General features: G+C 39.9%; 1 protein-coding gene across 1 annotated transcript in view; it reads right to left on the bottom strand.

Moving 5' to 3' along the window:
- LOC149921290 (atrial natriuretic peptide receptor 1-like) overlaps positions 1–25,867 on the bottom strand; it is a 153,365-nt gene that overhangs the window by 25,514 nt on the left and 101,984 nt on the right. The window contains exons 6-15 of the mRNA XM_090164170.1: positions 24,122–24,257; positions 21,611–21,685; positions 20,850–20,927; positions 20,635–20,739; positions 14,325–14,396; positions 7,465–7,586; positions 6,419–6,462; positions 3,438–3,593; positions 1,735–1,915; positions 1,489–1,638 (exon numbers count right to left, since the gene is read on the bottom strand). Coding sequence (XP_090020296.1) covers positions 1,489–1,638; positions 1,735–1,915; positions 3,438–3,593; positions 6,419–6,462; positions 7,465–7,586; positions 14,325–14,396; positions 20,635–20,739; positions 20,850–20,927; positions 21,611–21,685; positions 24,122–24,257 — 1,119 coding nt within the window. The remainder of the gene's footprint in view (positions 1–1,488; positions 1,639–1,734; positions 1,916–3,437; positions 3,594–6,418; positions 6,463–7,464; positions 7,587–14,324; positions 14,397–20,634; positions 20,740–20,849; positions 20,928–21,610; positions 21,686–24,121; positions 24,258–25,867) is intronic.

Here is a 25,867-nt window from a genome sequence, read left to right as displayed (position 1 = left end):
ATCCAATAGATAATTTCAGGTAAAATTGAATTAAATAGATAATTTCAGGTAAAATTGAATCCAATAGATAATATGAAATTAAATTTAAATCTAATGGATGATTTAAGATCAAATTTCTATCCAATGGGTATTTGTAAATCAAATTTGGATCAAATGGATAAATTTATATCAAATTGGATCAAATCCATAATTTTATATCAAATTGGATCAAATCCATAATTTTATATCAAATTGGATCAAATGGATGATTTAAAATAAAAATAGATCCAATGCATAATTTGAGTTTAAATTGGATCCAATGCATAATTTGATATTAAATTGGATCCAATGCATAATTTGATATTAAATTGGATCCAATGAATAATTTGACATTAAATTGGATCCAATTAATAATTTGATATTAAATTTGATCAAATCCATAATTTTATATCAAATTGTATCAAATGGATAATTTTAAATAAAAATAGATCCAATGCTTAATTTGATTTTAAATTGGATACAATGCATAATTTGACATTAAATTGGATCCAATGCATAATTTGATATTAAATTGGATCCAATGCATAATTTGATATTAAAATGGATCCAATGCATAATTTGATATTAAATTGGATCCAATGCATAATTTGATATTAAATTGGATCCAATGCATAATTTGATATTAAATTGGATCCAATGCATAATTTGATATTAAATTGGATCCAATGCATAATTTGACATTAAATTGGATCCAATTCATAATTTGATATTAAATTGGATACAATGGATAATTTGATAATAAATTGCATACAATGGTTAATTTGATATTAAATTGAAGCCAATGGATAATTTGATATTAAATTGGATCCAATGGATTATTTGATATTAAATTGGATCCAATGGATAATTGGATATTAAATTGGATTCAATGGATAATTTGATAGTAAATTGGATCCAATGGATAATTTGAGATCAAATTTGGATGCAATGGAAAATTTGAGATCAAATTTGGATTCAATGGATAATTTGAGATCAAATTTGGATGCAATGGATAATTTGAGATCAAATTTGGATGCAATGGATAATTTGAGATCAAATTTGGATGCAATGGATAATTTGAGATCAAATTTGGATGCAATGGATAATTTGAGATCAAATTTGGATGCAATGGATAATTTGAGATCAAATTTGGATGCTATGGATTATGAACAATTGTCGATCAAATTTGGATCCAATGGATAATTGTTGACAAAATTTGGATCCCATGGATTATGGATAATTGTTGATCAATTTTGGATCCAATGGATAATTGTCAACCAAATTTCAATCCAATGGATAATTGTCAACCAAATTTCAATCCAATGGATAATTTGAGATCAAATTGGATCCAATAGATAATTGGATATTAAATTGGATCCAATAGATAATTTTTTATAAATTAAGGATCAGTAGAATACCAAAATTCGGGATAAAACTGGTATGAAATAGCAAAAAAGCGGGTAAAAGTACTTGGGTAACAGTTGGTAGAGCAAGTCTTCGGCCTTCCTCTTCTCCTCGAGATAATCGGCGGTGCGCTCCTCGACCAGACTCTCCAAGTTATTGGCGTACTGCTCCATCCGGGACAGGAGGTTGTCCAAGATGTTGCCCTTTTCGTTGGTCCTTGGAAGGCCCACCGAGAAAAGATCTTTGCAATTACGAATGTTTGTTTAATGGTCGTCGAGTGGGGCGCTCCGAGGTCGGGCGGACAACACTCACTTGTTCAGCCGGCGCACGATGACCTTCAGCGAATGGAAGTCCGGCCTCTCCAGCGGGTCCTCCGCCCAGCAGCGACGGATCATGTTCAGCACTTCCGGTTCGCACGAGAAGTCGCCGCTGTCGAGCAACGGCCTGAAAAGGCCTGTGGCCGTTTTGCCGCTATGCACGTTGCCGACTATTTCTGCAAATATAGACGGTCAAAACCATTGGTTGGGTTTCAGCGCTTGTGCCTAAGTGGCGTCATTGCGCGACAGTGTCCTGAACTATGAACGGATTCATTTGACCTCTGGGGCGCGTCAAAATTCTAAGAATTCTTCCCTTGATAGTGAGAATTCTCACTTCCCAAAACATTGACGGTCCTTCTCACAGGAAGTGACGTAATTTCTTCTCACAGGAAGTGACGTAATCTCTTCTCACGAGTTCTCTCGAGAAGAGTGAGAATGTCTCGACCAACTCCTTCCGAGTTGAGTTTGCCAGTTCTCTCCCCACTGGCTTAAGGGGTTTTTCCCGAGCTCTTCGGTCTCCCCTTCCATAAAAACTTGTTGAGGTTAAAGGTTATAGTGAATGTAGGGAGCTGTTGGCTCGCGTGGCACGAACGGCTTGCCACCACCCTCCTACCCATTGTAACCCGGCCACCTGAATTAATGGCTTTAAAAGTCGCTTGATGACTTAGGCCTAAGATGGTGCCAAGGGTATTAGCCTAGCTGAGATTTGATTCTGGTTTAACACGAAACATATCATAGGCGCTTAAATTAAACATTGCCAGGACCTGCAAGTTACAATATTTACTCTTTTATATAGTGCTTGTTGAAAAAATGAAAGCTTTTCATCTGTACGGTATGCAACAAGTGTCCCCTTTTAACCAAGTAGCTTTTTTTGATAAATTAAGGCTTATCAAACACACGACGTACTGTTTACAGGTGTGAGGTTTCTAATATTTCAACCAGCACTATATAAACAGTGACTTGCAGCTAAGAGCAACAAACACAAGGAGAACGCAGCTAGCCTTTAAACACGCTAAGGCAGTGTTGTGTACAAATTTCATTGTTTCATTGGACGAACCTTTACGGTGCACGTTTTACGGACGGGGGGGAAGACAATTTCCGAATTTTTCCCTTCCGACGGCAGTAGACGCTAAAGCTTCCAACCAATGAAAAATGTACACAAGTAAATCCACGACTTTTGACGGGCTGCGTTCTCCTTGTGTGGGGTGCTGCGTTTGTTCCTCCTGGCTGTCAACGATTTCTTTGAAGATGTTTTATTTAAGCGCCTATTAGTGAATCATTACAATCCTCGTGCTACGGAAAATTAAGGTTACCATGGAAACGAAAATACGTGCTAAGCTATAGATCGTTCAAATCTCTTCCTAAAAGTCACTAACATTTTGCAGCCCCATTTCTGGAGGGCGGGGGGAATTTAAACTGCTAAAACCTTCCTAAATCCACCCTTGCAAACTTAAGAATGTTTATAATCGGATAATCTGCTTTTTCACCGCAAAATTCCGAAATTAGTTCTAAAAAAGGCAGCATGATGGAGCGGCCGAGATGTAACTTTATCGACTATGACGCTAGTTAGGGCTCAACATTTTGAAGTTGGGTTTCAAAGGGGAATTGTAATTTACACCACTACTTATTGTGATGTTACTTACGCTACGAGATCTATTACGTACGTCTGTGAAAGCGCGAAGCTCAAACGAAGCTTACCTTGCGGCGTGAATTCTTGGTTCCCCATGAAGAAGGGCCCTTGGCGGAAAACAATTTCGTGAGCAATGATGGCGAAGGAGTAGACGTCCGCTTTGGCCGTTCCTTCCGGCGGAGGCTCCTCCATTCGAAGTACTTCCGGCGCCGTCCATAGCTTCCCTGCAGACGCCGGACACGAACAAAAAACTCGCTTTATTTAAGTCCGTCTGGCCAAACCCCGTTTACGCGAACTAAGACTTGGCCTTTCGAGAAAGTTATTCAAACCGAGACTTCGATACAAAAACTGTTTCCATATATTTTTCATTTTTACTGCTGGGGAGTTAGCGCTTTCGCCTCGCAGCGAGAGGAGCCGGGTTTGATCCCAGCTTGTGGTACTGATGAGTGAGAACTGGGAACAACTCCTTCCGCGTTGAGTTTGCAAGCTCTCTCCCCAGAGGCCCCCCCCCCCCCCGAGCTTTTCAATTTCCCCTTACCATAAATTCTTTTTGAGGTTAACGGTAATAGCAAAAGTAGCGTAAGATCCAAAAGTGTGTCAGCTGTACCTTCGCCTATTAAAATTTCTAGTGAGACCTAGTCGCGCTATAGACTACATAACCTACTAGTTGGAATAGTACTAGCAACATTATATTTAGTCTATAGTCTGGCGCGATTTTCTGTCTTCGACATACGTTCTAAAACGCCTCACTCGGCGGCGCTGGAGTACCTCGATTTTGATGACGTATTTTCCGACTCCCCCCCCCCTTCGTTTCCCTTTTTTACTTTGCGACAAACTTTCATTAACTACTATTCCGGTCTGACACACTTTTGGGTCTTACGCTGCTTTTGGTAATAGCGAGTGTAGGGAGCTGTTGGCTCGCGTGGCACGAAGGGCTTGCCACCACCCTCCTACGCATTGTAACCCGGCCACCATAATTAATGGCATTTAAGGTCGCTATATGACTTGGGTATTAGCTTAGCTGATCATTATTAAAGTCCTTTTCAATATATCAGTTAAGAATGCTAGTTCTTTATCTTCCGCGTGCGAGACCCAAATCTAGAGTGACCGTTCAAATTTGTTTAATTATTCTATTGTATAAAATTTGTAATTTCTAGCAAAATTTCACCACTTTTTAAATTCTAAATTTCCATTATGTTCTAGTGACTGTTTATTTTATATATTTCTTTGTTTTAAAATCTTGTACTAGCATATTTAGCTGTCAAAGTATTGCGGTTTATTCCGTATTGTAATGCTATCGTAAAGCCATAGTTTGTTGTTATTTTGAACTGTTTGTCTTACGGGTCAAAGTGGGGACTTTCCCGAAATACGAACCACGTGACGTCACTTCCGGTGACCTTGAAAATTGATATGACCTGATATTGGTATCATTAGATTGGTCTCAACGTGCTCTTACCAAATATCGCTAAATTAACGATCAAATCTGAACCAAACGGCGTATAAGACAAAAAAAGTAATTTTGTCTTATGTATGAAAATTTGGGAGGGGCTCAAAATTAGTTTTTTTAATCATATACGCCTCTTGGTTTTTACTTGATCGTTAAATATTTCGTAAGAGCACGTTGAGACCAATCAAATGATACCAATATCAGGTCATATCAATTTTCAAGGTCACCGGAAGTGACGTCACGTGGTTCGTATTTCGGGAAAGTCCCCACTTTGACCCGTAAGACAAACAGTTCTTTGTTACAAATCACTAACCTAATTTAAAAATATATTGACCCACCGTGTACCTTATCACATGCTTATTTTGTCATGGGCTCTTGGACTATTAGGAGCATCGGCAATTTTTATCTCAAGGGTTTGCCACCAGCCTCCTACGCATTGTAGTCGGGCCCCCTGACTTAAGGCATGAGAGGGCGGAAGGAAAAACGTCACAAGCGTGCTCTTCAATAGCGTCAGAAGACATCAGTTTGAAGGAACCAATGACAAACCGGGTTGATTTGATTGAGAGTAGGGAGGAGTGAACTTACAGTTAGAGCACGAGGAGATTGAGAGCAACGCCAAAAATCGTCTCAACGTAGTCATTCTCGTTAAGTTTAAATAAATATATTCTTGGGGTAGTTTGTTTCTGTGCGTTATATTAGAAGAACTCATTTACGCAACTGAGAATATAAAAGGGAATTTTTGAGTCCCGGTGTATGGTTGAATCGACGAGCATTATCCCAGACTGAAACAACGAAATGTTTGACGTCGTCGTAGGCATAGTAAAAGTTAAGTTTATAAAAACCACATATACATGTAAAAACTGCATAGAAAAGTCCATAGTAAAAAAGGCTAAACCCTAAAAACAATTAGAGTAATTACCGAATTCGCGATCTAAACCGAAAATATAAGATATTCATTAAAAATTTCAAAACTCGTTGCGTAGCAGCGGTAATCCGAATAGGGGATAGTTGTCAAAAATTAAATATACGAAAAGTAAGGTAATAAGAACCATCGATGGACTCTAATGCAAAGAATGGAGCCCAAATCCTAAATTCCCATCTGTGGTCTGAGATATTCGAGGTTCAAGTGCTTAACAGAGAGTCTACGTGAACCTACAATCACGTAGTACTTCCAACTGATACTAGCATAACAGTTTCAAAAAAAATTATGAAAACCAAGGCTATAGTTGCAGCTTAAAACTCTGTTAACTTGTATGAATTCTTGATAAAATATCTAACACCATTATAATCGTAAGATGTTAAGCCTTTGCTAATTTAATTAAATTAAATTAAAAATCACTTATTAGAAGGAATTAATTTACGTTTAAAAATGCCGCTACCTGGAATTCATTTTGAAAACTCGAAATTAAATTATCTCAGAACGAAATAATTTTGCTGTCGTGGCCAGAATTCTTATCAACTTAACGCACCCAAGAAATTGCTCTCTTACACGTTCTCAGATTAATAAATGAGTTCTCGCTGGTTCCCGCAAAAAAACGTAATTTCCACAACCAAAATATCAAAATTTTCACCAAAGCAGAAATTGCTCAAAACAATACTTACTTCTCCAATAAACGTAGGTATCTTCATTCTCGTTTTCGTCGTAGCTAAACACAAAACATTTCCAGTTACATTCGTGCAATAAACCCATACTATGAAACGTGTACGGCGAACGCGTAGAAATTAATTATTCAGTGAAAATCCTTTCGAATAACCGTAACCAAAAGTCAATTCGGGCCCTTGGGGCTTCTGGGAAGAATTTCATCTAATTTTTGATATTGCCAAATTATCCATTTATCACATTATCATTATATTTAATTAAAAAACATAATTTGGCAATAGAAATGAATAACTTTTAATTATTTAATGCCATGAGCGGAGGTGGCGATATTACTTAAATGTTACGAAACATTTTATTTTTATATTAGAACCAAAATAGGAAACTATTAATTAATAATAGCTTGTTAGTTTACCAATGGTAAAAATTAATAATTAGGCTTAATTTTAACAGAACTTTAATAATTTTAAGGTTAATCGTAATATTATAATTGAAGGGGTTTTAAATATTATTAAGTAATTTAATCAGTTGTGTTATTTGTACGAGGGGGTGAAGTCTAAAAAGTTTTAGGTATGTGTTGAACGGCCCAAAACTGTAGAATGTTATTTTTAACCTCAATAAAAAGTTAAATATTTGTAAGTAGGACTGGAAGTTGAAAGCGAAGTTAAACAGGGATGCCACAGTTTTTAATTTTCAAATTTTCTGACTTTTCCAGGTTTTGACTGTGATTTTACCCGACTTTTTTTAAGGGGAAATTTCAAATTTTTTAAACTATATTTTAATAAAAGTTTACCATTTTCATCCAAGATGAAATTCCTGACTTCCCCCCATTTTTTTACTAGTCCTTAAAATTTCCGAATTTTTTCAGGCTTTTTCAGATTTTCCAGGTAGTGTGACAACCCTGTAAAATATCTCTTCGCGCTAGCCGACCCAAGTCCAAGTTACGTGTAATTGTTGAAATAATAATAAATTGCCCCTTCTCTAGGCGTTCATCGTACGCGTTTTATCCCGTACGTTTAACTTCCTTTCTTTTTGCCTGTCCAGAACTTACCTACGCAAAACGTGGAGACCAAAATCGGTGACTTTAAGAACGAAACGCGAGTCAACGACGCAGTTGGAAGATTTGAGATTTCCGTGGCTCCTGATTTCACTGTTGTGAAGATAGGCCATTCCCTGTTGTACAATGAGCCAACAAAAGTTCACAAAAAAATCGTTAATATCAATGTAGTAACCCCAACGAGAAAAATGACCTCAAAATAATAACGGGACCATTTTTCAAAATATTAAGTCTAATAATAATAAATCAATATTATAGCGAGGACCACGAGGGAGCGCCGCGGCCGGAAAATAAATGCGTGGTGACAAAAAGCACAATATTTGTTCCATTATCGAGCCTTTAATGTTTTTTGGGATGAAGCCCATTTTCCCATCAGAAACTGAACCAAACAAGTTCGGCAAGTCAAAAATTGCATCGCGTTATGATAAAAGGTTTAAATGGTAGATATAAAGTTAATTTAATTCCACATTTTCCCCTCAAAAAACATAAGCTTAGGTGCAAACCCAAAAGTTTCATTTAAAAGGCGTAACGCAAATATTTTTCACCAAAAACCGCATTCAGAAATTTCTTTATTTTAAATTCCAGCAAGTGAAAAGCACAGCTGCAGAAAATATCCGAGTCGTTCTTTAAGAGCAACGAATTTACGTAGATTTCCAAATATATTTCTGAAATTACGCACTAACACAAGAAACCTAGTGGCGAAAAAAATATATGGCCAAAAGGTCTCGTTTTATTATCAAAAATAGCGAAATTTTGAAATAAAATTTTTATTTAATACCCAAATCCATTTTTAATACTTTTAAAGAAAAAATGCCCCGATGAAACAATTGTAGCACCTCGCGGAACACCTTCCAAATGTACGAGGACGTCGTAAAAATGACGCTATATTTTGGTCATAATATTTTCGGCGCCAAGATTAGCTGCCAAAAAGAAAATTGAAAGGAGATGGCAAGACGCAACCGGCTCTGGGGCAGAAGCGGGAATAATGGGAATTGGCGGAAAAGTAAGTCCGCCGCGACCATGGAGAAAATTACCTGTTATCGAGATAAAGGCTGTGCCATAATTCCTACTTATGGAAAACCTAGCCGATAGGGGTCTCTGACGCGAGCCCTCTCATCTCGTCCTCATCGCTTCCCTCATTTTTAGTCGGAAGACGGTGCCGTTTGCCCGCCCCGTTATCGCCTGAATCGTTTAATCCGGAGGGTGTAAAAATACCCTCTCGCCTTTGGCTGGTCGTCTTTTATTTCTAAAACTTTATTACGAGATTACCAGAGGATTTTCGCGGCTGGAATTGAGAGTCATTTTCTAAAGGAAACCTTCCTCGTTTCTTGGAATATAATATCGACGGGGAAGTTGAAGGTGTTGCTTTGAATTGCGAAGTTGCTTAACTTAGTTTGTATAAGCTAATAGGACTAGTTAACTCGAAAAGGAAACCCATGCAGGGCCGTGCAGAGGTATCCTGAGGCCCGGGGCAAACTTACTCGCGGGCCCCTTCGATTTGCACCCCCCCATTGAGCCCTGAAAACTTCTCCCAAGTTATCTTGATTTGCACCCCACCCCCCTTGAGCTTCTTCGATGGGCCCTACAGCTACGGGCCCCCCTCGTGGGCCCTTTTCACCCGGGCCCCGGGGATTTTGCCCCCCCTGCCCCCCTCTGCACGGCCCGGAACCCATGGGTTGGGTGTAAAAGAGACAGGTAAAGGGTAAAGAACGATTGGGTAACAGAGTAAGTGAGGAATTACATGGTAATTATTTATTTTAATTATTTGTGGACGGACTTCCTGTACATAAACTAATTTGTAACTTTGTAATATAAGAGAGTAATAACAAAGGTAAGAAAAATAAAAGGTAAGCCCAAAAAAATGCTAGTAAGCTATAGGAACGCGGGAAACGGGCTGTAAACGCGGGAAATAGACCTGGGACGAGGGAAACAGGCTAGGAACGAGGGAAATAGACCTGGGACGAGGGAAACAGGCTAGGAACGAGGGAAATAATCTAGGAACGAGGGAAACAGGCTAGGAACGAGGAAAATAATCTAGGAACTAGGGAAACAGGCTAGGAACGAGGGAAATAGTCTCGGAACGAGGGAAATAGGCTAGAAACGAGGGAAATAGTCTCGGAACGAGGGAAACAGGCTAGGAACGAGGGAAACAGGCTAGGAACGAGGGAAACAGGCTAGGAACGAGGGAAACAGGCTAGGAACGAGGGAAACAGGCTAGGAACGAGGGAAACAGGCTAGGAACGAGGGAAATAGGCTAGAAACGATGGAAATAGGCTAGAAACGAGGGAAATATGGTAGAAACGAGGGAAATATGCTAGAAACGAGGGAAATATGCTAGAAACGAGGTAAATATGCTAGAAACGAGGTAAATATGCTAGAAACGAGGTAAATATGCTAGAAACGAGGTAAATAGTCTTGGAACGAGGTAAATAGTCTTGGAACGAGGTAAATAGTCTTGGAACGAGGGAAATAGTCTTGGAACGAGGGAAACAGGCTAGGTACGAGGGAAACAGGCTAGGTACGAGGGAAACAGGCTAGGTACGAGGGAAACAGGCTAGGAACGAGGGAAACAGACTAGGAACGAGGGAAACAGGCTAGGAACGAGGGAAACAGGCCAGGAACGAGGGAAACAGGCTAGGAACGAGGGAAACAGGCCAGGAATGAGGGAAACAAGCCAGGAACGAGGGAAACAAGCCAGGAACGAGGGAAACAAGCCAGGAACGAGGGAAACAAGCCAGGAACGAGGGAAACAGGCCAGGAACGAGGGAAACAGGCCAGGAACGAGGGAAACAAGCCAGGAACGAGGGAAACAAGCCAGGAACGAGGGAAACAAGCCAGGAACGAGGGAAACAAGCCAGGAACGAGGGAAACAGGCCAGGAACGAGGGAAACAGGCCAGGAACGAGGGAAATAGGCTAGAAACGAGGGAAATAGGCTAGAACCGAGGGAAATAGGCTAGAAACGAGGGAAATAGGCTAGGTACGAGGTAAATATGCTAGAAACGAGGTAAATAGTCTTGGAACGAGGTAAATAGTCTTGGAACGAGGTAAATAGTCTTGGAACGAGGGAAATAGTCTTGGAACGAGGGAAATAGTCTTGGAACGAGGGAAACAGGCTAGGTACGAGGGAAACAGGCTAGGTACGAGGGAAACAGGCTAGGTACGAGGGAAACAGGCTAGGTACGAGGGAAACAGGCTAGGAACGAGGGAAACAGACTAGGAACGAGGGAAACAGGCTAGAAACGAGGGAAACAGGCTAGGAACGAGGGAAACAGGCCAGGAACGAGGGAAACAGGCTAGGAACGAGGGAAACAGGCCAGGAATGAGGGAAACAAGCCAGGAACGAGGGAAACAAGCCAGGAACGAGGGAAACAAGCCAGGAACGAGGGAAACAAGCCAGGAACGAGGGAAACAGGCCAGGAACGAGGGAAACAGGCCAGGAACGAGGGAAACAAGCCAGGAACGAGGGAAACAAGCCAGGAACGAGGGAAACAAGCCAGGAACGAGGGTAACAAGCCAGGAACGAGGGAAACAGGCCAGGAACGAGGGAAACAGGCCAGGAACGAGGGAAATAGGCTAGAAACGAGGGAAATAGGCTAGAACCGAGGGAAATAGGCTAGAAACGAGGGAAATAGGCTAGGTACGAGGTAAATATGCTAGAAACGAGGTAAATAGTCTTGGAACGAGGTAAATAGTCTTGGAACGAGGTAAATAGTCTTGGAACGAGGGAAATAGTCTTGGAACGAGGGAAACAGGCTAGGTACGAGGGAAACAGGCTAGGTACGAGGGAAACAGGCTAGGTACGAGGGAAACAGGCTAGGTACGAGGGAAACAGGCTAGGAACGAGGGAAACAGACTAGGAACGAGGGAAACAGGCTAGAAACGAGGGAAACAGGCTAGGAACGAGGGAAACAGGCCAGGAACGAGGGAAACAGGCTAGGAACGAGGGAAACAGGCCAGGAATGAGGGAAACAGGCCAGGAATGAGGGAAACAAGCCAGGAACGAGGGAAACAAGCCAGGAACGAGGGAAACAAGCCAGGAACGAGGGAAACAAGCCAGGAACGAGGGAAACAGGCCAGGAACGAGGGAAACAGGCCAGGAACGAGGGAAACAAGCCAGGAACGAGGGAAACAAGCCAGGAACGAGGGAAACAAGCCAGGAACGAGGGAAACAAGCCAGGAACGAGGGAAACAGGCCAGGAACGAGGGAAACAGGCCAGGAACGAGGGAAATAGGCTAGAAACGAGGGAAATAGGCTAGAACCGAGGGAAATAGGCTAGAAACGAGGGAAATAGGCTAGGTACGAGGGAAATATGCTAGAAACGAGGTAAATAGTCTTGGAACGAGGGAAACAGGCTAGGTACGAGGGAAACAGGCTAGGTACGAGGGAAACAGGCTAGGTACGAGGGAAACAGGCTAGGTACGAGGGAAACAGGCTAGGTACGAGGGAAACAGGCTTGGTACGAGGGAAACAGGCTAGGTACGAGGGAAACAGGCTAGGTACGAGGGAAACAGGCTAGGTACGAGGGAAACAGGCTAGGAACGAGGGAAACAGGCTAGGAACGAGGGAAACAGGCTAGGAACGAGGGAAACAGGCCAGGAACGAGGGAAACAGGCCAGGAACGAGGGAAACAGGCTAGGTACGAGGGAAACAGGCTAGGTACGAGGGAAACAGGCTAGGTACGAGGGAAACAGGCTAGGTACGAGGGAAACAGGCTAGGTACGAGGGAAACAGGCTTGGTACGAGGGAAACAGGCTTGGTACGAGGGAAACAGGCTTGGTACGAGGGAAACAGGCTTGGTACGAGGGAAACAGGCTTGGTACGAGGGAAACAGGCTTGGTACGAGGGAAACAGGCTTGGTACGAGGGAAACAGGCTAGGAACGAGGGAAACAGGCTAGGAACGAGGGAAACAGGCTAGGAGCGAGGGAAACAGGCTAGGTACGAGGGAAACAGGCTAGGTACGAGGGAAACAGGTTAGGTACGAGGGAAACAGGCTAGGTACGAGGGAAACAGGCTAGGTACGAGGGAAACAGGCTAGGTACGAGGGAAACAGGCTAGGTACGAGGGAAACAGGCTAGGTACGAGGGAAACAGGCTAGGAACGAGGGAAACAGGCTAGGAACGAGGGAAACAGGCTAGGTACGAGGGAAACAGGCTAGGAACGAGGGAAACAGGCTAGGAACGAGGGAAACAGGCTAGGAACGAGGGAAACAGGCTAGAAACGAGGGAAACAGGCTAGGAACGAGGGAAACAGGCTAGGAACGAGGGAAACAGGCTAGGAACGAGGGAAACAGGCTAGGAACGAGGGAAACAGGCTAGGAACGAGGCAAACAGGCTAGGAACGTGGGAAACAGGCTAGGAACGAGGGAAACAGGCTTGGAACGGGGGAAATAGGCTAGGAACGGGGAAAACAGGCTAGGAACGGGGTAAATAGGCTAGGAACGGGGGGAAATAGGCTAGGAACGGGGGAAATAGGCTAGGAACGGGGAAAACAGTAGGGATGTGCGAGTAGTGGTTTTTGGTGATCGAGTCGGGTATCGAGTACTCGACAATCTTTCGTCGAGTAGTCGAGTCGGGTAATATTTTGGTCGAGTCGGGTACTCGAGTACTCGACAATCTTTCGTCGAGTAGTCGAGTCGGGTAATATTTTGGTCGAGTCGGGTACTCGAGTACTCGATTAAGCTAAAATTTTCCTTATTCGAGTATCGAGTATTTAAGAAAAATTGTTCGGGTACTCGATTAGTCGGAAAAATCGCCCGGGGTTGTCGATTAAAGTAAAACCAGTAGCTAATTAAAAAAATTAATTAATTTTAATAACTTTAAAATCTAAATTAACTTAATTATATTATTCTTCTACTTAGCTTTAACATAGTTCCGTACGGTTTTTAATTGTTAAAAGAATACGTTAAGCCTAACACCCGAAAAACGCCCCCGTCAGAGTCGTGAAAAACCACCTAAGTGAAGCTCGATTCGAAACCGAAACTTTAGAGAAAGTTCTAGAAGTACAGGAAGTCCGCCTTACTTGTTACTACTACCAATTCAAAGCTAGCCATCGTACCGTATGCCTAAGAGTACCAGGTAACGGTGGCATTTATTTTTACCATAGCTGTGCACTGCGCAGCCGTGCGTTGAAGATAAAATAAAACGCTTCATCGGTGGAGAAAAGGGCTAGACGAAGAGAAAGAGACTCTTTTAGAGGGGGAGTGTGGCGTTTTTTAGACGATTACACGACGGGCTGAATATTATCGACGGGGAAATAACTCGACGGGGAAATAACTCGACGAGTTTAGCAAGCGGCTTATTCGAGTAGTCGAGTACTCGAATAAGGCAAATTTTTACTACTCGATAATCGACGAGTATTTAAATTTTCTTATTCGAGTTCGAGTTTCGAGTACTCGACCTCAAAAAACGTCGAGTACTCGATGATGATCGAATACTCGCACACCCCTAGATAACAGGCTAGGAACGAGGGAAATAGGCTAGGAACGAGGTAAATAGGCTAGGAACGAGGTAAATAGACTAGAAACGAGGTAAATAGGCTAGAAACGAGGGAAATAGGCTAGAAACGAGGGAAATAGGTTAGGAACGAGGGAAATAGGCTAGGAACGAGGGAAATAGGCTAGGAACGAGGGAAATAGGCGGGGAATGAAAGAAATAGGCACTCGAACCGAGTAGCGTGTTTTAGTCCTTCGTGGTAGTATATTTCGCCGGAAGCATATTTAGACACTAGGGGGCTCTGTGCTGAGACCTTAACGTAGATCAGCTCGGCATGTAAGGTTACAGAGCGGCAAATCGAACGGAGCAGGAAAAGCGCAATATCATCGAAAGGGGAAAGGGGAAAGGAGAGCCTCTTACCTTGACCAAGTCATGCATCAGCGAGAAACGGAACATCCAGTCCAAGGAGATTTCGTCGTTCTCGAGGATGTCCTGCGAAGGCAAAACAGACCCCGTTATTCATAAACCATTATTCGAGACGGACATAACGCAGACGTGACCATTTTTTGGCCCCCTGCCTAGTTCCCCTGTGGATCATATTTGCCGTTCGCCACAACCTGATGTACATTATACGCTCCGAATCGAATCTAGGCCCTGGAAAGAAGTTGCCCGCAGAGCTAAGAAAATCTTGGCCAGTGACGATAACCGTACGTGCTTCCGAATGATTTACGGTTAAAAATCCCCCTCGGAAACCTTCGGGCTTATTTTCAGCCCTATTTAAGGCGTAGAAGTTGAAATTTTTGTTAAGAAACAGCATTCAAAGCGGAACAAGATTTAAGCATTGGGCAGTTGGGGAACTAAATTTCCTAAAATTAACTATTAGCCATTTTTATGTGAACTTTAACTGAAAGTTATTTCATTTAAGACTGCATGCACTTTGGCCAATAAATTAAATGTTCCACCCTGAATTAGAGAGACTGTCGAATTTCAGTGGCGTAGCTAGGAGAGGGCACAGGGGGAAATGCCCCCAAAACGTATGGTTGTAAGTAAAATTGTTTAAGTTTTTAACTTAAATTAATATAGGCGAATATTACAAGCAAGGGATTGGTAATTATCTATTCTCGACTTTCTAAAAATGCTCTTTTTTCGTTTAATGAATTAAAATGCTAACTGAAAGTTATAGTGTCATCATTTATTTCAATTTCAGGGGAATGACTATGTTGAGACTATTTTAGCGACACTCCCAAAACCGTTCCTGATCTAACAGCGTATGTCACATAATTACTCATAAGTATGCCCCTGTACCTTTACTCCATTCAATAAGAAAAATAAAAGGTTGGGGATCGCTTTCCGAAAACGGAACAAGTCGTCGAAGTGGGACATTCCATCAGGGTTATTAAAATCCATACCAAGCCTAGAAGAGTTAGGCCTAGGCTTAAAAAAATCTGCAAAGACTCCAACCTTGCGCCAGAAAAGCTGAACCTGAATTTCAACAATTTTTTCCCATAAACCTGCTTTTTTATTTGAAAATGCCAATTTGTTTTAGAACCAGAATCTCCGAAAACTTCATTAATTTGCATATTAATTGCATTAACAGCACTTGACAGTATATTGTAGTTCATTTTAGCTTCTAAGCCTTTGTTGTTCAAACCAGTTTGTTTACTAATATAATGGCCGTTGGTTTATCAGACGTAGAGCTAATTGCGCGAAGGCATAATCGGCGTTTGAGATTCGATGACGTCAAATATGACGACAAATATTACGTAGGGTACGGATAACGCAATATCTGTGAAACAAACCGTTACTGAAGAAATAGAGCTAGTGGCATACTTATGAGTAATTATGGCACATATGCTAACAGTAAGCTGCTTCTATGCAAAATATCAAATCATCACGGTATGTAATTGGTTCCCTAACACTGACGTCATCCGACGCGATAGAAGCATACGCCGGTGACGTTTTTCCTTGCCCCACCATCGAACAGGATTAAATTTCGACCATGATGACCTCGGATCGATTCAATATATATAGGAAGGATCTTTACGCTAAAGAGTGTTCAGGAAAGGTAGGATCATTTAACTGTACAATTCAGAACCCATAACTACACATAATACTTAAATTGCAAAAATGATACAGTAGATTAACCCAGACCCTAAACAATGCACACGTGCCAACAATTTTAGTAGACACAGACGGGTAGACCTTGTTTGAAGTGCAATATTTCCAATAGAATGGTTAACAAGTAACCCCGCACTACGCTTAGCACGGCACAAAATGATATCTATAGATTGATATATGTAAAAATTTTAACATTAAATCTCTCATGCTGATAAAAATTTTCAGATATCTGAAGATATTCAGTTAGTTAGGTAAGGTCTGATGTAATTACGTGATTCATTATCACAAGTAACGGATCTGCTCTGATCCCCTATAATTAATCTGAACAATTTATTTAGCTGAACAATTATCTGATTTATACGTTTAGTAAAAAGTAAATCAGAATTAAAGTAAAATTTTAATAGAATTAAATCGGGGGATGTGTAAAATCGATAACTGCGAGCAATCTGTCTGTCGGTTTTGCTGCTTTTGCAATGTATGGTTCGGATTTAAACTAGCTGTTTTGCATTTTATAATGTCTTAACGTTAATGCAGATAATCTGATACTTGTTCTATCGTTATCCAGTAAGGTCAAATAACGCTACTGATATCTGAAAATCCGTTGGAAGTAATATTATTGCAGCACTCTTAACGTCAATACTACGTTGAACTACTAAGTCAACTCCGCATATTCTCTCTTACATAAAAAGGTTCTTGATTGGAACCAAATATCAAGGTTTATAGTGGCCGTTATATTCTCCGAAATCTGGTAACAATAGGCGTTTCACGTCAAGGGTAGACAAATTGACCATTCAGTAGAGTCTATATGGCTGAAAGAAACCGGATGTAAACTAATCAATATGGCGCGGCTTCCGGCGAACAAAAATAACGAGAGTAATCGGGAACCTCAAGTTTCTGCGGAAGTTTGGAAGCTTACGTAGTTTTTTGGGTAAAAAATAGCAAAAAATGGTCTCTAACGCCTGAGATAGGAGGCGTCAATCTGAAAAACTTTGGCTAAAATATATCGCAAATCGATAAAAAGTTGCGGAGAAATCTTCGATTCATTTTCGGGCATCGCTATCAACTATATATTTTTGTCAGTTTTCCTTATATTAAACGCGAAAGGAGACAGATAAGTTAAAATGATTTATCTCCGAGGGACGCCAAGAATTTGCCACGTTCCAGAACAGCTGTCGATCGCGGCTCAACTTTCCCACAACGAAATACAATTGCACCCTGAGTCCGACTTTAGTGTGTTTTTTGTTTACATTCGTTAAGCACATTGCCGGAAAACTTTTATACAACTATGGTCTAAAGCGCCTTTCCTTCGATGCATTAGCTAAGCCTAAACTTTTCTAGATGCAAAAGCCCTGTAAAAATATCGAATACGCTCGATGTAATAACTAGGAACGCTTAATCCGCTTTCTGTACTATTGTACATGGATTGAAATGCTGAATTTTACGGATTATTTTGTATCGATTTTCAACACCGCTTTTAATGGCCTTCTCTAAATAATTTAATTTTACTTTTTGAATGACATAAATTTTATGTTTATTTATATGTTCAGCGGGAATCATGGTTTTCCTCAGAACTAGAGAAGGGGGAAGGGAAAATGTCACCGGGGTGCGCTTCAATCGCGTCGAAAGTCGTCAGATTTAGGGAACCAATTAGATCACTACCTACGTAATAAATCAACCCCCGTGCATGGTCGCAAAAAACTTATTTACCGGTCTTACGAATTCTCCGCAAATTAACACTAGGTGCGCATGGACGTGGAATCTTCGTGTCAGGCCTTGTCTGTAGCATAGGATTTTGTTTCATTTCATCTGTTAGTAATGATGCAGGGTATGCGTGTTTCATACTTATTATCGCTTAGATTAATATTTATCTCGTAAAATTATATAATACACTAATATCAGAAACTATAGTTCTAGAAATTTTCACTTTTTAAACAGGGTGGTAATTTTCAAAGCTACTTAAAAACAAAAGTCTAAAATAATAATTATATAAGAAGTTAGTGGGAATATTTATTGATATTGACGTCATACCAAAAAAAATAAACGTCTCTAGCGTGAAAAAAAGGTAACTCATAAACAAATTATCACCTACGTCTACCTGTACCTAGTCTAATAGATTATTTGCAAATTTAAATAAAGCGGCATTTTCGTCTCATTTTTTCGAAACTAAAAGTAAAACTAAACCTCTAGACTAGTTTAAACTGATTAACAAAATGTAACACTTTTAATATTTTTTAGTATGTTTACTGTTATAAAACATTTTATATCGACCAAAAGTTAAGAACATTAAAAACCCTTAAAAAGTAATTGATATTTCAAATTTTTATTTTTCCGATTTGCGAAAAAAATTCTTAAAATGTTTCCGCATTTTATTTTTCCGGAAAATTAACAACTCTAGATATTTCCAACCTTACGGTTAAACCGAAACTTATAAGAACTCTGAGAAGGAGTAACATCTCCGGAACTCTTAACTAAAGGCGAAACGGGATCCAACTCGGATCTATTGGTAAGTGCGATAAAAAAGCGTCGTTCCTTTTGGAGTTCGTCAACCCAGAGAGAAAAATGAAAAACCCTCCAAGAATGAAGAAGTCGTAAAAGAAGGGCTCTCTTCAATTTAATCAAATCCGGGCGGCGCGAATGGGCGGACTCACTCATATTGGACATTCTGCAGGCCGCCGAATTCAATAAGGACGAGCTATTATTGGTCTACAATGAGAACCGCGCCAAATACCGAAACGAATAAATACTGACTTCTACCCACCGAGAAAAGCCAAGATCGTACCAAATATATAAGAGGAATAATGAAATGCATTTCAACCGGAAATAGCCATAGATTTGGAATCTGGAGGTACTTTTTAAAACCTCTTTAAAGCTAGAGTTGCTATTCTTCTTGTAGATTTTCTTTGGATTTTTATTTTATAATTTCTCGGCAACTGTGCTCTGCTAATCTCTCGGCAACCGTGCTCTGGTAATCTCTCGGCAACCGTGCTCTGGTAATCTCTGGGCGACCGTGCTCTACTAATCTCTGGGCGACCGTGCTCTGCTAATCTCTGGGCGACCGTGCTCTACTAATCTCTGGGCGACCGTGCTTTACTAATCTCTGGGCGACCGTGCTCTACTAATCTCTGGGCGACCGTGCTCTACTAATCTCTGGGCGACCGTGCTCTGTTAATTTCTGGGCGACCATGCTCTGTTAATTTCTGGGCGACCGTGCTCTGTTAATTTCTGGGCGACCGTGCTCTGCTAATCTCTGGGCGACCGTGCTCTACTAATCTCTGGGAGACCGTGCTCTACTAATCTCTGGGCGACCGTGCTCTGCTAAACTCTCGACGACCGTGCTCTACTAATCTCTGGGAGACCGTGCTCTACAAATCTCTGGGCGACCGTGCTCTGCTAAACTCTCGACGACCGTGCTCTGCTAATCTCTCGGCGACCGTGCTCTGCTAATCTCTGGGCGATCATGCTCTGCTAATCTCTGGGCGACCGTGCTCTACTAATCTCTGGGCGACCATGCTCTGCTAATCTCTGGGCGACCGTGCTCTACTAATCTCTGGGCGACCGTGCCTAGTGCCCAATAGTCCCCCATACACTCAGAAAATAGGCATAATTTTACGTTACTTCATTGGAATTAAAGTCATAATACCCTAAATCGAAAAATCTTCCGCTAACACGCTTCAAAATGTATTTTTAACGTAACTAGCTCCAATAACGCTAGCTTCTGATATATTTGGTGTCAGAAGTGTGAAATTAGGAACAAAAATATATAACTTTTATACTTCTTTTAACGTCGAAATACAATCAAGTTTGTCACTCGATGTATTTATTTCTACATGATCCCCTGCACTAGAGGGGGAACAAAAACGTCAGTTTCAAGGTTTTCATCGTGGTGTTTTGTATCGGGTTAAAGTCATTTAGACTTAAAATTTCAATTCACACACTTTTCAAATTGGAACCATTTCTCCAAATACATTTGTTTTCGAGATAAAATTTGAACGACCTTGAACCATGAGTTAAAGTTTGAAATTTATAAAGACCCCCTAACAGATGAGTACGTCCAGCAAATTTTGATACTCTAGCATAAGTACTTTTCAAGTTATTAGCCCTTCCACCTGGTCTCCGGTACATTATCGTCATCACGAAAAAATCCCTCGACTTGTTATTGGTCAAATTAGGTGGGAACAAAGCTATTTAGTTCTAAAATTTGACTTGGAACACGTTTCTAATTGAAACCAACTTTGTATCTCTAACGATTCTCGAGATACATTATAATGACCTTGAAGACATGGTTCCAGGTCATGGAAATTTCCCTCGTCGAGTGAACCCAGCACGTACTATTTTTCCTGAAAGTTTCAAATTCCTAGCTAATACACATTTTGAGTTATTGGCCCTGAATCGTTTTTTGTTAACACCATGTGTAAGAAGAAAAATACCTGTGTGCATGTTAAAATTTCTATTTAAGCCTTGAAGTAGCATCAAGCTTATGGTATCTTTAAAAAATCTTTACTAAACAAGAACAGGTAAATAGGTGCATCCTGTCTCGACGCACCCCAAACAGCCACGCAAACAAGCGACAGAAAAATTTGACAGTGAGTTAGAAGTAAGACTATTGCCTCACCTGTAGGCTTCCCTTGGGACAATATTCGGTGATCATACAGCAATGAGGACTTTCGATGCAGACGCCGATGAATCGTACCACGTGGTCGTGCTGGAGATCTTTCATCTGGAAATTCCGACAGAGAAGGAGGGGGGGGGGGGGAGGCGAAGAGGTTACATACGTGGCCAAGGCCTAAGATTAATGAATTCCGCGGCAGAGTGTCGTGTACTTCTTACCCTTTTGACTTCCAATAACAGAGGTCGGCTGATCTCGATGCGGGCCTTCGGTATTGGTTTGAGCGCCACGACCATTCCCTGGCGGAGAGAAAACACAAGAGGATTGGGAACGTGTACTCTTCGAAAGAATGCCTCGGATTATGGATTCTACATATTTTGGGGATCGCCTCTTACCCTTTTATTTACTTAACGCAGGGCTCCCACCAAAATCGGGAATTAAATTAGGGAAAAAAGGGACTTTTCACGATAAAAATAAGGTAAAATAGGGACAAATTTTTTCAAAAGAGGAACCAAATAGGGACAAAATCTTTTCAAATTTCGATAGGCCTCGGTAAATATGGTAAAAAGGCTGGAGGCAACTATTTCTCGAACTCCGTTACCTTACCAAAACTATTCAGAGTTGTCAGTTCGTAGCCAGGTAATAACTTTTATGGTCATGGTGATTATCATTAAAAAATAGCGTAGGTAGAATTGGATATTATGTTACTTATAACAACACTGAATAAAAGAGAAAATACGAAATCCATAATTCGTAAGTTTACAAATTAAAGGTAGTTTTAATTTTCACTAATAGTCAGTAGAAAACGGAAAATTTAAAATCAACTAATCCGATAAGTTATATAAAAGTCGCCGCTACGTGGCGTGGTTTCTGTATTTTTTTAAATAAATGATAACCTAATACATTAATAAATTACCCCCGCACGTTCCAATTATGCTAATGCTTTCTTGGAAGCGATACATATTAATTAAAAATTAATTACCTTGTAATATCCCGTTTTAATGAACAACTGCCTTCCGACTTCTGCCATTGCCAACGTTTCCGACGAATAGGAACTCTAATTAGAAATAATTAAGGAAAAAGTTCATTAGAAGATATTAAGGGTAGTGGTTCTGATTACGTTTGGATATTTCACCGCAGTGGTAATTAGTCCAGGGCCGATATAATTAAAAAAATCTTAAAATTAATATAATAGTTGTAACAAAAAATAAAAAATAAAAATTACAATATCGCCATTTTGGAAAATGGCCGGATTATTGGTAATTTTTCGGGAATTCTAACTCGACAACGGATGTAATCTATAGAAATGTAAGTCTAACGGTTAATAGATTTGAAAACTTTTCCTACCACATAAAATTTTAAAAGAAAATTTTAAATTAAGATTGGTTTTTATTTCTTAGATATTTTTTACTTTTAATTGCAAGTTGATAAAAGCATATTATTTAAGAGTAAATAAAATTTAATAATCGTATCTTTTACATAAAAATTTAAAAATATTTGACGGCCATCTTGAAACATTACCGCCATTTTATTTCAAAATTTCCAATGTTTCACTTTCAACTTGAAATTTAAATAAGGTTTCAATCACTGATTCATTTGAATTAACAATTTTTAATTTTCCCACTCTAGTCTTCGTAAATGAGGCTATTGAAATTGCAAATAGTTTAGTAGAATTAGGTTTTAGAGTAGAAGATTAATGGATAATTTGAAATTTTCGTGGCCGTAGTATTGCAATTACACGCGTTATAAAATGTCGGCCATTTTTCAAGATGGCGAATAATCTTAACCAATTCAGGTCAGGCGAGCAGCATTTTGGAGTGCCCTAAAATACCAGCTATACCTTAAAAGGGAGACTAAGAGGACATCAAAAACTGAAAGAACGTGGTAGTTCCGAGTTTAGAATTTACGAATTAAGCAAGATGGCCGACAAATATTTTTTAACTTAAAATATATAATTACTTTTTAATAACAGTTTGAATTATGCTTCCATAAAATTCTATTGAAATGTGAAATCCTTTGGAAAAATGACGGGAAATATTGGCCATTTTACTTATTTAAAAATTTAGGCAACGGTGTTTGTTTTCAAACATTAATCGTTGAAATCAAATTTCTACTGGCATCCAAGTTTAACATTTTCCAAAAATATTCACCATATCGGCCATTTTACAAAATGGCGACAACGCAAGCGTCTCAGAGATGGGTGATTTTCAATATAAAAAATTGTTACACTAAAAGCGATAGTTTTAATTGGTGGATTAAATGTCTAAAGTTCGCGGTTGGAAAGGAAATAAACGTACAGGAAAAGCTGGAATTTCCTTTCCGTCACTGTTTACCATAAACGCCCAACTATACGACGCTTTATGTACTCAAACAATGAAAAAAAACGTAATTCGATGAAAAGAACGAAGGAACGAAGTACTTTTACAATGGCCACTAAATTAATGACTAGGTAGGGGTATTAATTGGTTGTAAGATTAGCTAATTTAGCTAATTAGTGCTTTAACCGTAATTAGGAGTGCATAAATAATTTTGCCGTATTTTTCGTTACATTTCCTGTAAAAAAACACGAATAAAGCTAGATTTAATTGACAGAAAGTGTGGATCAATGATTTGCAACAGAAGTAAATGAATAAACTCTTTTTGAGAAGTATCCATCGTTCTCTATGTTATTCGCTTGAAACCTTTTTCTTCGCAAGCTCCCGTTAATTTTATAATACGCAAATTCACGGATTTCTAAGACAATAACTTCTACTGCTATTTCCCTGCATGCTTCAATTGAACATACTTTATGCAATTGTTTTCTAACTCACAAGAACCTCTTTCTTTCTCTAATATTCCGATGAACGACCATCGGCCAAAATTCGCCGGTAACAAAGAAGTTAATTCAGTGAGCTACCATACAAACCAATAGAGAAAGTTCCCAGTCTCTGTTCGTGGTGTTAGGGGGGAAAAATACGGCACAGCTTAAAACCCAGTTTAGGTCGGTTTGAATGCCAGTTTTGACCCCCGAGGATAATTCTTGGTTCGCACGCGCCAAATCGCTTCACCCCGGTTCGATTATAGCCCAGGCTTTACATCAGTTCAAATTATGACCAGAATTTTGAAAATAGTAAAATGTATCCCAAAACAATAGTTTATCATATTTACTATACTTACAGTAATATTATTTGACATTATTTAGAATTTTATTCCCATTATGTTGGAAAATACGAGCAATTTTACTTCCCTGCCTTGTCGTTTTGAAAGCGATTCTAAGCGAACCGACTTGGACAAGTTGCTTCTCGAACCAACACGGAGCGATTTCTCAAGCTGTTTTTGAAAATTAGTTATCTAAAGCGAAGTGATTTTAGGGGTTAGTGTGTACCTGGCCCAAATCGCGTATGCGAAGAGGTTTTTAGCCTCGCCTGACAACGGCGGCGGCGGACGAAGAAATTTTAATACTAATATTTCGGAGCCTCTCCTCCCGGGGACGACGAAATAAAAATGTAATAACCTGGAGACTGGCTCTGTTGAGGGAGATTCTGGATCCCATGGCTCGTTTCGTTTTGCGTCCTAGTCGGCCAGTGGCGATGTCTTCCCACTTGATAATCCAAGACATGGATGCCAGTTCGTACTCCAATTTGTAGTGTCTGCAATATACCCAGACAGAATTACCATCAGCTTCGCGATGCCCAAAATACAGGATCTTTTAAATTGATCGATCCAAGCGTTTTTCTCAAACACTACGTGACGGAAAACTGTGACATTTTCAGGGTATATCCATCGTATAGTAATCAATCGAGTTTGTAAATTTCAGAAAAAGCGAATTTTTTTTTTCACCGGTAGGTCGGAGACCAAAAGTGTCAAAGAGAAAGTTGAAGAGCATATTGAACAAAGTAAGAATACAATTGTTTCGGTAAAAATACGGTTATTACCCCTCAAGGTTTGAGGGCTTGAAAAAAGACAAGTTGGCCGTAGGAGGCCATAGCTTCTTTGGAAACCAAAATAAACAAATAACAAAAATGAACGATTTTTTATGGAAAATCTGAACTTTTAATTCCAATAAACCATTGAGTTGGGAATATTAATCTAGAAGTCCAATCAAAACGTCGGATTTCAGTATTTCGCGTACCAGTTTTTAATAAATAAGAATACTGCCGTCTGTTCCCAAATGACGAGAAACCTTTATCATTCTACCCGTGGCGCCGTCTATCTCTCAATGGTTTGTTCAAATAAGACGCGTTTTCCGGCAAAAAGATTTTTATTTCCAAAAATAATGGATGGCGCCACGGGTCATATGATAACGTTTTCTCGTCATTTTTGAGGAGACGGCACATTCGTATTTTTAAAAAACTTGTTTCGCGGGGAGCAGATTTGATTGGATTTCTAAATTAATATTCCCAACTCAATGCAATAAACGTACGATTTTGTTATTTTCTTATTTGGGTTTCAAAAGAAGCTAAGTCCTCCTACGGCCAACTTGTCTTCTTTCAAGCCCTCAAAACTCATGGAAAAATAACCGTAACTTGACCGAACCAATAGCTCTTTATATAAAATACGAGAGGTCACGTGATTACGTTAGATTCATCGTGCAGTTAAAGTTAGAGAGCGCGCGCATATTTTTGTTTTTGTTGGGCTAGCGCGAAAACGCACGAGACCCTCTACACGGAAATATTAGGAAGCGCGCGCTCCAAAAAATGTATGAGTATATTATTATATAGAAAGAGCTATTGTATTCTTAATTTGTTCAATATGCTCTTCAACTTTCTCTTTGACACTTTTTGTCTGCAACCTACCGGTGAAAAAATAAATTTTCTAAAACGCACAAAAATGCGTCTATTACTATGCGATGTATATACCCTGAAAATTTCACAATTTTCCATCACTTTGTTTTTGAGAAAAACGCTTGGATCGATCAATTTAAAAGACCCTGTATTGGTTGCTACGGTATTTTAGGAGGCGCCTGATCGTTAAATTCACAGACAACTTTAAAAATGTTCAGATTTTTATATAACTTAAATTTTCACTTCCCATATTTTGGATACTTACATTAAAATGTCAGTTAAATATGTTAACTCATACTATGCCTACTACGATGACAAAACATTTCGCCGATTGAGTGGTTTTAAGCACTTAACAAATGTAAACAATTAGTAAATATAATACCGATGGGGTTTTATAAATGCCATTTCAACTACGAAAGTTTTATATCTATTAGGTCACTATTGACGGATTTTGAAATGACGTTTTAGCGCGCGAC

Source organism: Leiobunum rupestre, chromosome 11 (assembly GCF_980474605.1).
Source record: "Leiobunum rupestre chromosome 11, qqLeiRupe1.1.hap1, whole genome shotgun sequence".
In the NCBI taxonomy this organism is placed as follows: domain Eukaryota; kingdom Metazoa; phylum Arthropoda; class Arachnida; order Opiliones; family Sclerosomatidae; genus Leiobunum; species Leiobunum rupestre.
Note: the sequence above shows the minus strand (reverse complement) of the source record. Positions and strands in the feature narration are given on the sequence as shown.